At 34.9% G+C, this 14,222-nt stretch overlaps 2 protein-coding genes across 2 annotated transcripts; one reads left to right on the top strand and one right to left on the bottom strand.

Annotated features, from left to right (window-relative positions):
• Positions 1-660: 660 nt before the first annotated feature.
• On the top strand, positions 661-4,600 carry LOC109207222 (F-box protein At-B). The gene is made up of 4 exons (XM_019370105.1): positions 661-1,133; positions 1,973-2,181; positions 2,759-2,849; positions 2,986-4,600. Exons 1-4 carry the CDS (start codon positions 918-920, stop codon positions 4,300-4,302), a joined length of 1,833 nt encoding a protein of 610 aa, XP_019225650.1. The 5' UTR covers positions 661-917; the 3' UTR covers positions 4,303-4,600.
• Positions 4,601-7,375: 2,775 nt separating this feature from the next.
• LOC109207221 (COP9 signalosome complex subunit 6a-like) lies at positions 7,376-12,845 on the bottom strand. Its single transcript, XM_019370104.1, has 9 exons — positions 12,427-12,845; positions 11,717-11,805; positions 10,067-10,160; positions 9,756-9,817; positions 9,575-9,653; positions 9,332-9,424; positions 8,911-9,011; positions 8,583-8,638; positions 7,376-7,704 (listed from the first exon to the last, which is right to left on the bottom strand). The coding sequence occupies exons 1-9, from the start codon at positions 12,728-12,730 to the stop codon at positions 7,623-7,625; spliced, it is 960 nt and encodes a 319-aa protein (XP_019225649.1). The 5' UTR covers positions 12,731-12,845; the 3' UTR covers positions 7,376-7,622.
• Between the last annotated feature and the right edge of the window lie 1,377 nt (positions 12,846-14,222).

The following is a 14,222-nucleotide window of genomic DNA, read 5'->3' as shown; positions in this document are numbered from 1 at the left end:
TAAGGCCCCGTTTGGCCATGAGTTTTCCCAAAATAAATTTGGGATTTATTTTCAAAACTCATGTTTGGTCATAAACTTTGCTCATATTTTGGCCCAATTTCAAATCCCAAAATCAGCTATTGGGCCAAAATCCTAAAACTTGGGAATTATATACATGTTTTTCCAAAATAAAGTTGAAAAATATGTTTTGAAAAGGTATGTCCAAACTCATTTTTATCTTCAAACCAAACTTCACCCAAACCAAATTTTTCAAAATAAATTTGGGATCTATGGCCAAACGCTAGCTAAATATTTGGGGTTATAAATATGAAAAGCATGGGAGTTATTAAAATTATTAAAAATATAAGTCATGAAGATAAAGAGGTGTGAGTTATGAAGATTAAAATTTAAAATAAGATAAATGAAAAAGAAAATTATGAAAAACCCAAAAAAGGAGAAAAGAAAAATATGTTTCTTAGCTTGAGAGGTACCACCTCATTTCTATTGTTCTTTTATATTCACATTAATCCCGACATAAAATTTTCGCAAAAAGACAAGACAATGTTTGGGTGTTTAAGAAAAAAAATCTCTAAATAACTAGAAGAACATTTGGTTGACGGATATATATATATAGATAGAAGTAAAATGTGTATTAACAATGTGCGTATTAAACTATTTAAAGATAAAATATCCTTTCATATCTATTATTTGATGAAATCACTTATTCTTTATTTTGATTTTAGAAAATCTAAGATTTAACTGTACAAAACGTTATTTATATTATAATTTCTTAAAAATAGTTCAAATTCAAAGTAGGTGTGTTTCTTTTTGCAACATATCTGAATTTACACTGCAAATTCAAAAGTGGATACCTCCTACTCTTAACTCAATTTGTATCAAAATGGTGAGCTGAAAGAAAAAGCAAGGGTTTGATATTCATGGCTGCAACTGACAGTGATAACAAGCGACACTATAGTGGAGAAGGAAGAGGTGGTGATTGTGAGGTGTCAATGGAAAAACTTCCAAATCACATAATAACTCATGTATTGCACAAACTGGATTTGGAATCTCTTTGCACCGCTGCTTGCGTCTCTCGAACTTTCCATTCCGCCGTCACACACCTTCTTTCTTCTCTTTCCGCTCTCGATCTTTCTGTAAGTTAATTTTCTTTAATGCCCTAATTTTATTACTAGATACAATGAGATTGGACATCCACGTAACCTAATTGAGCATAATACAATAGCAATTAAAGAAATCGTTGTATCTCGAGTTCATTTCTTAAGTTTTGTTCCTTAATTATCTAAAGCTTTGTTTAGATTTATATCTATACTTGTTCAGATTATTACGAAATGAAATGATTGGAATAGGGTGGATTGGATTCCCAGGACTTAATATGCTCGACTCTGTTTAGTTTAGGATTTGATTGTCTTGAGATTGTTTTGGCACTGAGAATTATTCAGAGTTCATTGCTGGTTGATTTAGGTTGACCTAATTATGTATGCTTTACTAACAAACACTGCGGAGGCATTTTCTTGGCTTAACTTTGCTACGTGGGCATTGCAAGTGTAGCCGATCCAGCCACTCACGGTAAAAATAGTCTTGTGAATCACACAAAGGGTGTGACCTAGTGGTCAATAAAGTGCGAGGAGAACCATGAGTTATCAGGTTCGAATCCCAACAAAAGGAAAAACACTAGGTGATTTCTTCCTATTTGTCATAACCCTTGGTTGGCAGAGTTAAACGGCACCTCTATTGGTGGAGACAACAGGTATCTGGTGGAATAGTTGATATGCGCGCAAGTTAGTTAATACACTATTGTCATCAAAAGATAGTCTGATGAATCCTCTTATTATCAAATAGAGCAGCATGTGTGCGGAGAATATATATAAATTGAGATTGAGACGTAGTTGACTGTCCGTTGACTGACTTTAGTCTGCTAATGTCATTTCTACTTCTGGGATGAACTTTTAACAGGAGTATCTCTGATTTACAGGGATTTTCTCTTGATGAAGAGTCTTTAAAACATGTTGTGCGTAGGGTCCAAGGAGCCAAGAGTTTAACGATCGATTGCCTCCAGGTGGAGAATGATTTCTCCATTATCGATATACTCCATGAACATATTGTAGATTTGAGTTTGCTCAAATGTTCCTCTCTGTCTTATGACATTCTTCGTGCAATTGGAGAAAGGTGCCCCAACTTAAGGTATTCTCTTCTGTCAAACTTCATTTCTTGCCACTTTGAACAACTGACATGCGTTGCCAATTGTTATTAGACACATCGTTGGTTCTGGTATGAGCTTTACAAGTGGCAATCATTTAATCGAGGCTTAGAAGGCATCAATCTCCTCTTCTACATGGAAATGTTGGATTTTCAAATGCTATTATCCTGTAATTCTGTCTGCATCAATGAATTTTATTTAGTTGTAATAGTTCACTTGAGACATTACATTTCAGCTTCCAGAAGCAGATTTGCTAACTTAAATAACTTATGGCGTACAAGTATATTTTTGAACCAATTCATTTATCTGCTAATTTTTAATTAAAATATTTTTCATTGACCTTCGACGATCTTTCTTAGGCTATCTGGTATAGAAAACTGAACTTTGAGCTTTTGAACTTGGCATTTATTAACTCCATTCTGTACCATTATCTTCAAAAGATGGAACTGTCAAGATAATTGGAAGTCCATTGTGCTTACACCAACAAAATGTTGCTTGTGTACTATGTGACTTCACCTTGGTTTTGTTTTCCAATGTACGTCCTTTTTCTTTCTGAAACAGGTTCTTCCTTATAGAATTCGCTGGGCATGTATTACCAGAACTTTTCAAAACAAAGCTTATAGAAATGCTCCAAAAGATTTCCTTGTTGGAGGTAAAGTATTCTCATGTATAACAATTTTTCCTCCCTTATTCAAATTGTCCCATGATGCCTCTTCAAACTTATTACTCATAGAACTAAGAGATTTTCCTTTGTTGGTCAACCTTATGAGCTCTTCTGTTTCCTGCAGACCCTGTCCATAAAAATCCGAGGGACCATACTTGATGTTTTTGATTTACAATCTCTTGAACTATTTCTGCCCAAGAGTGTCAAGAATTTAAAGTTACAGCCAACAGCTGAACACTTCTCTATCCACTGGATAGATAAGCTCAGAGGTGTCCCTTGGTTCAATTTGCAAAGCTTATCTCTTGTCTTGGACATTATATCAGATAACCTTTTCATCACAGTTGTGAATTCCCTTCCGCTTTTGGTAGAGCTTGATCTTGAAGATAGACCTCTCACTGAGCCATCGATGCAGTTGGACTTGACCAACACTGGACTACAAAGTTTGGAGGTTTGCCAGCATCTAGTTACCCTCTCAATTGTTCGAAGTAGAATATATTATCCCGCTTCGTTTAAGAGAGTGGACAATTTGGGCATGTTCCTTCTTTCTGAAGCTTGTGGAGGACTGGAATCAGTGAAACTAGGTGGGTTCACAAAGGTTACTGAAGCTGGCTTTTCATCAATTCTGCACTCATGCCAGAAGCTGAAGAAATTTGAAGTGCTGAATTCATCTCTATTGTCAGACTTGGCGTTCCATGATATGAGGGGAGTTGCAAGGTCCCTAGTTGAATTAAGGTTGTTATCGTGCAGGCTTCTAACCAGTGAAGCTATGGAGGAATTATCCTCATTTAGTAACTTGGAGCTACTTGACACAAGTGGGTGCAGAAGCATTTCTGACCCCTGTCTCAGCTACATATCAGGTCTTACTACACTCAGGACACTAAACTTAGCAGAAGCTGATATTACTGACAGTGGTCTTGCTATTCTTGGTAGAGGAGACTTACCCATTGCACAGTTGTGCATCAGAGGCTGCAAGAGAGTAACTGACAGGGGAATCGGATTTTTATTTCATGGAGAGCGGAAAATCTGCAAAACATTATCATCATTGGACGTTGGTCAAATGCCCGGAATATCTGATGCAGCCATTTTTACCATTTCATCTGCTGCCAAAGCATTAACCGATTTATGTCTAAGGTACTGCTTCCATGTGACTGATGCTGCAATGAAGATGTTGGTGGATAGACCAAACCACAAGAGTTGTCTACTGCAAAGACTTGATCTTTATAACTGTCGAAGTCTGTCTGATGATTTGATAATGCTACTTCTGGATAAGTCTCCGTTCCGTGGTTTGCGCTGGCTTGGCGTTGGATCTACTCTCTTAGTCAATAAAAGAGGCAATTTCTCCACAATATGCAATGAGCGACCCTGGCTGGTCGTGTGTTTTGATGGCTGTGAATTGGGGTGCCACGACGGTTGGCAATTTCACAAATCAAATGGCTACTAAATTATGCATTAGTGGACAGGAGACCTGTCTGAAAGAAGAAACTGTTTAAATCAAGATAGACTTCCATCTTTGCTTTCTCAAGAGCTGACACCACCTAGCTTTTCTTTACACTGTTTTAACATCTCAATTAGGCACCGCCTATAGTTGGGTAGCACAAGTTGGCCGAGTTTTGTTTTCTACTTTGTACTTCAGTTTTTCTAAAATACAGCTTCACTTTTGATGCACGTTGCATATAGCCTACAAGGCTGCAACCACACTTTTGCGTCTGTACTTGTGCTTGAGCTAGACTTGGTTATGCTTATTTTAGCCTTACTAGTCTTAGGGTACGCCTGTGCACGTGTACCTTATACCAATAATTATTAAAAAAAATTAAATCACACAAACACATTATTAAAAATGTACTTGAGTTATAAAAAATTAAATATATTAAAAGAATCAGAAAAGTAGGGATCACGATTTTCTTGTTCATTGAGCCTAAATATTAGTAGTTCTTTCTTTAACTCTTCAATATATTAGGAAAATAATTATATAATAACTTTTAATGTAAAATCTATTTTTTAATGCTAAAAAGTATCAATTTGGAGAAATATGTTTATTTTATGATAGAATTATTCTTCAATAATTACCGAGAGTTATTTGATATTGAAATATCTTATTAACATTGATAAATTATCTTCAATGGAGATTAAAATTGTAAGTCTATTTTATTTAATCATTACCGGCCATTTATGCGTAATGGAATCACCCACTTTTCGTCATATTTTTTTCTTTCACCTGCACCTTGTAATCGTATAAAAAGAAAGACTATATGCATAGAGAATTTTTCAAAATAATAAAATATATGTAAAAGACAATTGAAAATTTTGATCCATAAGGAGAAAAGGAATGCGTCTGACCTTGGACGAAATAATTATTCATATCTGCAAGGTCATAGGAACAAATTTCTATTGGCAGTACATTACACATATTTTTAAATCACTTGCCAACAACTCTCCACCAACATGACCACATCAGCAAAAATCTAAAGGAGCACATTGTGAAGAAAAACGACAGCTATTTCATGCAAAAATCAAATCCACAAGTTTATTTGAAGTAATTAGTGTATCTTTACGTTTCATTCATTGAGTCCCTAAAAAAAGGAATCTGTACATAAGTAATTGTATGTTATAGTTTCTGCGAATGAATAACTTTTGAAATACATCACCATATCCTGGCTGCAGGAAACTCATGTGTATATCCACAACACACATAAAAGAAATTATAATTATTGAAGAAACTCATAACTTCGCAGAGAAAATAGGGACACACAAGTTTTGAACATAAGAATATTTTTCTTACGTTCTGTACATAAAAAAGAGTTGCAGTATTAGTATAAGTGTTTTTCTCCTAGGTTTAGTATAACTCTTAACATTCTATAATACTTGTACAACTTGAACCATTTCAAACTTGATTTTGAACTACGACAAGAAATCCTTTACCTTCCAATCTAAACCACGTGAATCATGGTGGTTTGACGGTGGATTCTTTCTAACTTTACGTCAATAATTTAAATAAAAAAATTATTTATATAAGAATTTTTTAAATAAATTTTAAAGTCCTATATTTTAGTACTATTTACATAGTTCAAATAAGAAAAGGGTTAATAATCAAATTTTGGTTGATTTCAGAATCTAATTATTGAAATAAAATTAAATGATTCTTTTGTCTAGTGTGAAATGTACTTTTAAAGAATAAAAAAGGTGAACAACATTTCGCTAAGAGACTTCGTACTTCTATAGTGCTCCATAGATTTGCAGCCTAAGTTGTAATGTTCTGATTATCTTGCTTTATCGTTCTCTGTTGTATAAGCCTTTATATTGCAACGAATATCATGTTGTTAAAAAAGATCTCTCACCATTTTCACGAGAAATGCGTAGGTTTATTTGCAGTCTGTCGTATGAAACATCATCATTGATCGCAATGAGTTTCATCTACAACAGAAAAACAAATGGGTTCTTTGTCATCACCGGCCACTAAAAAAAGATGGAATGATTAACAAGGTTAATAGCCCGTTTGGCCAAGCTGCAAAAATCATCTTATTTTGAGAAGTGTTTTTTTTCAAAAGTATTTTTCTCAAAAGTACTTTTAGTGAGAAGCAGTTTGTGTTTAGCTAATTAGTTTGAAAAGCACTTTTGAGCAGCAATTAGTGTTTGGCCAATCTTTAAAAAACTGCTTCTAAGTGTATTTTTCTCAAAAGTGCTTTTGGAGAGAAGCTACTTTTTTCTGCTTCTGCTTCTCCTCAAAAGTACTTTTTTTCCTTCCAAAAGCTTGGCCAAACACCTCAATTTTTTGCCAAAAGTGCTTTTGGCAAAAAAAAAAAAACACTTTTGGCTAAAAAAAAGCTTGGCCAAATAGGCTATAAAGCAATGTATTTTTTGCATTTCAAGTAAACTTGTAAGATTTTAAGAACTCATACTCCATAAGATAAGGCAACTTTATAACAATGTTTGCATAAATCAAACAGAAATTTATTTCAACAGAAAAAGAAAAATTGACCACTTGAAAGGAATTTTAATGAAGATTAACTTGGCATTAAAAGGGTTTTGGTTGTGGGAAAGGAAGAACACATGCCAAGAATCTCAAATTAAACTAGTACTTGTATAACATTACTGCTATCGGGCGTTAAAATAGCACGGGCTAGCCAATTTTCGAAGTGGTCATTCAAAAATAACCAGCGTTTGCAAAGTCATTAGAAAAAAACCACTATTTTGCTACAGCACGAAAAGTTCCAGCATAATATACGGGAAATCGGTACCCTTGTGTATGAACTTCCAGCATGCGAAAAATTCCAGTATATTATGCTGGACCGGTATATTACACTGGAACTCCAGTATATTATACTGGAATTCAGTGTATTATACTGAAATATTTTTTCGGATTTTGAACAGTGTTTTCGTTCAGATTTATTTTTACATGAAAAGTCGCTGAATTTCGATTACTTTTGAAATTGTGGCTATTTTTAAATGACCACTTGTAAATCTTTCTATTTTTGAATTTCTCCCCAATCGGGCAACAACAAGCCCAAACATACCGATTAAAAGCTTTTGAAGCCAAAATCCTCTACCACTTTCTCCCACGTATATAATGGTGCCATAAGAATCAAGTTATAATATAAGGGCAACTAAGAATGAAGAAAGGCAAAAGAAAAGCAAACTCACTACTTTGATTCCTATATCCCAAACATGTGATCCCTAAACTCGCAAAACATGTAGCTGTGTAGCTACTGCTACAGAGGAAACTCGATAAGAGCAAAAAGGCAATCTTCGCAATATATAAACTTTTCAAATAAAAGCAGTTCGCCCACCCCTCCTGCTATGCCTGTCATATGCAGTGTTGAATTTGTCAACAAGCTCGTTCATTGTGCTGCAACCACCAAAGAAAATTTAAAAAAATCTTAGATACTTTAAATATGGCTGACGAAGGCAACTGCGTCACCTGCTTGCACTTAAAATCTATGGTAATAACTTGTTAGAACTTCTTTACCAGCTTGCACTATTCCAGGCTTATTGACCTATTTTAATACTAAATAAATTGCAGATGACGTTTTACTAATAAACAGTCTGCACATGATTGAAGAGCTTATTTGAGAGATGAAGCGGCCGACTGACTTCATCAATTTAGTAGTCTCCTCAAAAATCCTAAATTATGAACATAAACTATCCGAAGAGGAGGAAAGCTCATAGGTGTATCTGCATCACTCCTGCTTCATACCTCTCCGTTATCCAGCAGCCACAATTAACTACCTCAGATGAATTATTCTTTTTCTTAATAATCATGGTGTCCGGACCAGCTTTGTGCGCACCTCAACTAATTCTACGAGTTACCTGCTACCACCCACCAACATGAGTAACGGGTAACTCGCTTGGACAAATGGGAAGATATCACCTAGTATTTTTGCCTTCGCCAGGATTTGAACTTGAGATCTCATGGTTAATTTTATTATTTTCTTTTAATCAGGTAAAGATAACTACTACCTCTGAAGAATTCTATTCTTCTCTATTGTTATTGTCATTGTCATTATCACTATTAATATTAATATTATCAATATTATTATTATTATTATATTGTTATTAAAAAAAATTAATCCACTTTAGTCCTAAAAACTACATTACACTGGAAAATATTTCTAGAATGAAAATGAGAAAGGAGAAAAGAGGAATGAAATATAGTTAATATAAAAAGAGTTGAGCTACTTTCACCAATCGTAAGAGAACTTATCATAGAAGCCTCAAATATCATACCTTGAGCAGTTGGTGAACATGGCGAGATAACTAACTAATAATGTGTCATTATACTCCTGCACCAAAAAAAAGAACAAAATATAATGATAGAATCAGAATGCAATCAAACTACAGTGGGTGCACTACTACAACAAATATAAGAACTCCAATAAACAATTCGCAGTCAATACTCAAACTAGTAATAACTATTTGAAGATCATGAAGGTCTTTTAACAGGGAACCAATAAGAAGATACTCGGTAAAATCTAGAGAGGGTACGGCGGTACGCACACAAACACACACATGTATATATCTGCAACTCCACTGAATAAGCTCGAGAAACACTCACCATCAAGAAATCATCTTTAAATTTCTCTGAGTCGATAGCTGGTAATCTTCTTAAGAGACTAGACACCTGCCTTAGAAGTGAATTCTCACAAGGGATATCACCTGCATCCACAGCAACTACAACATCAACATCCTTGCCCTATGAAATAAAATCATCTCCTATTTCATGCAGATATTTGAAGAAACTCATGAAGCTAACATTTGCGGAGCAGAAATGTCAAGGAAAAAAACAATCTCCTTTGCTCATACAATTTCTAAGGCTATTAAGCATTTGCGCTCACCCTGTCCTTCTATGGCAAACTTAACATGTATTCAGGTTGTATAATAAAATTTTATCAGGATTAGGCAAGTCACTCAGTTGAAGCACTTCTCCTTCACAGTCAATTTAGATGTAACTTCAGGTCCCAACAAGTTCTACATACCTTTTTGCATAGCAAGCAGATAGTGATGTAGCACTTTGATTCTGCTATTCAGCATCTTAATGGCACTATGTATGCCAGTAAGGTGGGCAGCCACTGCAAAAACCGAGCTCATGAGTCCTAGACAAGCTCTGCTAATAAAACAGCTGGGGAAAGTGAAGAAGATAAAATAGCAAACGATTCTAGTTTTCATAAGCACTTCTGTAAGCTTGGAAATGCAAATACACAGAAGTTAAAGGTGCTCACGCTGAGTAGCAGCAGAACCTCCGTCAGATGGTTTAAGATGAGCAACATGATCAACAGAAATCCTTTCTGCTTCAACAGTCTAGTAAGCAATGAGATATTTGAAAAGTAGAAAAAAACAATTTAGTTAGGAGTTCCATTGAACTTGTTGACAAGATGACAACAGAAATTGATGTGAATATACCTCTATGTGGTAGCTTGCTTGGACAAAAATAAGCTGTGGGATGCCATCAATGACATGCAACTCTTGGTACCAACAAAGAGTTCCAAAACAAAAACATTAGGAAACCAAAAGAAGCTATTCCACAAAAGAACCCAATCCACAAACTTGTAAAAACTTTGAGGTGAAAAATTAAAAAGGCTGCAGCTAAATGCTGTTAATGAATATATTCTACTCTAGCAGGGTGTCACAAGACAAACTTCTGCCAATAAAAGTTGGCACATTGATTTCAGATATTTGTCATAAAGCAATGCCCATATTGACTATATACGTACCGCTTTCATAGATAGTGACTGGCAGGTCCTTTTGAGCATGATTGATGGAAGGATTGAGAAGCACGTACACAGGACTTTCATTGATATCCATCAGCTGATACAAATGAATAGATAATCAGGTTAATTATTACCAAATACATGATATTCTCATTATGGATGGACAATAACCAAGGAAACAAAGGAGATCCATTAGAAAGATAATAAGCAAATTTAACATCTTCAAATAAAGTAATACTTGAATCATGGACCTTGCCATGGCATACCCCTATCCGCCCCCAAGAAAGAAATTACCTCCACAAATAAAAAGGAGAATTTACAACAGCCCTAGTCCAATAAAAATGGTTGAGACCATGAAACATCGACATCTTTTTCTGTTTCTCTTTTATGGCAGCAAGTATAAATGAGGCAAGAACTTCAGCTATCCCAGAATAACAGGTAGATGCCAATGATTAGAAGGATTTCAATTAGGACATGGGGGTTTTCCAAGAGCAAATACGACTTGACAGAAATAAGGAAAGCTCCCAACAAAACTCAAACATTCAGTCAACTTATGGCACTTATCTTTTAGGCAAGAAGCATACACATCACACAACTAGCTCTTTTGACATGCCATTAGATGACCTGCAATTTGCCTCAGTTTGTTATGACCAAGTCTAGCTTATCCACTTGGCATGAAGCGCAGTTCATAAAAGCCAAATAAGTGCTGCTTCAGAGTTTTGATGGACTAATACCACCAGTCACAACTTAAAACTTTTTCTTGTTTTTACAATTATACTTTGGACTTTAAAAAAAAAGGGGGGGGAGCCAAATCAGCTGATAGAACTCTTCAGCCAAGTCTCCAGAATTCTAGTTATCCTAATCATTCTTCCTTGACTAGTTTAACCTTCATCCTGCTGTTTATAACACACTAAACTAACTAGATTCTATGGTGAATGTTAGTTACCACGAGAATCACCAATGAAAGGCACCAGGAGTGTAAAGTATATGAGCAAATTTAAAAAATGAAACTCTAATGTTCAAAGATATACGAACAGATGACAATTAACAATTCCTTAAAAAAAATACTATATGAACAAATGATTCCCCGTAGTCCTGAAGTGAGTATAATGCGTAGGCGTCTTGTATGAACTGATCCTGTTGTGATAGTTTTGCGGTACTAAATCATCCTAAGTTTATAGACACAGACGTCAGCAACCCTTCTTCACTGTGATACTAAGACCATTTCCACAAGAACAGACAGAGGAATATGACTCAACAATATTTCTGGTAATTTATGTATACATGTATATATATATATATATGCGCATGCTTGTTAAGGTACCCAATTCTCCATCTTCTACATACCTTTTGTTTCACCTCTACCCTAACACAAGTGAATTGAAAATGCAGTCATTTGTTTCCTTGAAATACACAATTTTTACTACTAAACATTATTAACCTCCTGAATAGCATCATTCTATAGAATCTACAGTCATCTTCTCCCTTTTCTCATATACACATCCTCTCTGTTGTAATACTAGTTAGCCTTCCCTCCCACCCTCTCCACTCACTTAACGAGCAAAAGGAACAGAAGCATAAATAAATTCTAAAACCAACAAAAAATTCAATAGGATGCTTAAAGACAATTTTTTGGAGATGAAAAGCACTCACAGCTTTGTGAATCTGCATATCAGATTCTTGTGCATCACTCCCCGTTGAATACCATCCCAGTACATAAAAGTTAGGGAAAACTTTCTTATCTGCACAAAATTCCCAACATTAGTACTATGACATACAAGCTTAAGTTATATATACCATGTAAATAAAAATTTCACTATCAGGTCATTTAAATACCAACTACAGGCAATTGTCTATCTTAAGTATAAGTTGATAATTTTCTATCTTAAGTAAAAGTTGATAATTATCTATCTTAAGCATGGCATGATACCTCACAAGATAAGACAATTAACCTGCAACAACAAGTTAAACTACTACAATGATTTACAAAAATGAGTTTAAGTTCTATGTACTGACAGTGTAAAAACATTTACACAATCAAATCACTTAAAAGTAACTGCAGGTAAATTCTATAAATAGCATCATAGATAACCTACAATAAATGGTCAATAACTTGCTATTACAGGTTAAATTGCATTGATTATGTAACAATTCATTATAATGTTAGTGCATATAACATACATCCAAAACAAGTTATACAGACAGAGTATATAAGTTAAGCTCATATAAATTTCTATCCCAAACTAATTCCAGTCGCTATATGGATCATTTATATGCTGTATTCACGCCCATATCAATCTAATACTAAACAATTTGCCTTTTAAATATGAATATTTAAGGGAGAAAGAAGAAATCAAACTGACAGAGCTCTTGCTTCTTTTCGAGGAAAGCGCGGTCGAGGGAGTGAGTAGAGGGATCATAAAGAAGTTCGAAGCTGTTGAAGATCTCGACAGTACGGCCACTCTGTACGCCGATGACACAACCAAAAACCCTAGGCGGCGCGGAAGCGGAAGGGGAATCGGCACCAGAACCGGAACCGTTGGAGCAGGAGTGCGAAGAAGGGGGAGGTTGGGACTGTGACTTGACACGTGTGTAGTGATCCGATATGTTGAGCATCACTAACGGATGGAGCTTAAATGTCAAGCCGCTGCTCGACGATGAAGCCATTCTCGCCGTTTCTCTTCTCGAAGTTTCTCGCTGGTACGCCGGAGAATTGATTTTGGAGAAGAGAAGAGAAGGGTAAATTTCAGTTTCTGCCTCGGGCTCTAATTCTATTCTTTTTCCTATGTGCCTTTAAATAAGCTATTTAAAAAAAGGACATGGAGAAAAAAGTAATAAAATGATTTCCGAAATTAAGGTTTTTTTTTTAAACGATTAGGAGAAGGTACTACTTTAATAAAATTAAAAGGATCTAAAGAATTGTAGTCAAAAGAAAAAAAAATTAGTTCAATCTTCTTATAATTTCATCTATTTAGAAAATAAAAAGTATACCTATTCTCATTTCAATTTAGTGTCGTGTAAAAAATTTGTAACAACTCAATCTACTTCACTTCTACGTACTTCCTAGATAATTTTATGTTATATCTCTCATGTAAATTTAAAGACAAAAACCATATTTTCGGACAAAAATTACTACTATTTCTATCTCAATTTATGTGATACATTTTTTATTTTAATATATCCTAAAAAATAATACTCTTTATTTAAGAAATAGTTTTACTTTACACGTTTTATTTTATTTTTAATGAGGCGATTTATAGCTATTCAAATATTTATGGCTTGTTGTTTACCATAAATTTCAAAAAAATTTCTTTCACTATTATATTTCAAAGCCATTAAAACAACATCACATAAATTAAGCCGGTATCTTTAGGTAAACTTTAGATATGTACATTATAATTCCTCTAGTTGTAAATTATCTCCGAATTTATTGTAAGAAGTTGTCAGATTAATTCTTAAATTCGATTGAGACAAGTGGAACAGTAAATCAATATTGCCACATTATAATCACATAACTAGAATTTTACACTACATGACCAAAAAAAGGACCACTAGTTATTAGTTTTAATCTTTTTTTCTCTCGGCGCACGTTAGGTGCTAACTAACCTGCGCCTCGCCGGAAATGGGAGGAAGAGGACGACCCAGGAAGAATGCTAGCAAAAATCTGATGGTAGAAAGGAAACTAACTGATATGAGCACAAAGGAACAAGACAAGCAATCATCAAAAGCAAAAGGAAAAATGCAGGAGGATGAAGATCTGGATCTAGAAAGTGAAGACGAGCTGAGCTGGCCAGATCTAAGCAATATAAGACCAAGCTTAACAACGCCGGTAAAGCCAATCACTACGGTGATGCCGATGACGAACACGGGAACTAAAGGAGCACATGCAAAGACGAGCTCAGCTGGAGATGCGGGTACGAGCAGGCCAACAAGCAATGGATCAGTTAAAATCGATGCCCTAAAAGAGCAGACCAGAGCTTNAATATATATATATATATATATATATATATATATATAATATATATAAAATAAGTCAAGCAAACAAGCAATATACAATGCAAATAGAAATCTCAACTCACCTCTAATGGAGTGCTTCAGCTTTTCCTTCGAAGAACTCATGAATTCGACTCCTCAAAATCTATAATTAAGTAGTTACAAT

Source organism: Nicotiana attenuata, unplaced genomic scaffold (genome assembly GCF_001879085.1).
Source record: "Nicotiana attenuata strain UT unplaced genomic scaffold, NIATTr2, whole genome shotgun sequence".
NCBI classification, from domain to species: domain Eukaryota; kingdom Viridiplantae; phylum Streptophyta; class Magnoliopsida; order Solanales; family Solanaceae; genus Nicotiana; species Nicotiana attenuata.
The sequence above is the reverse complement of the archived record's forward strand: the minus strand, read 5'-3'. Positions and strand labels throughout refer to the sequence as shown.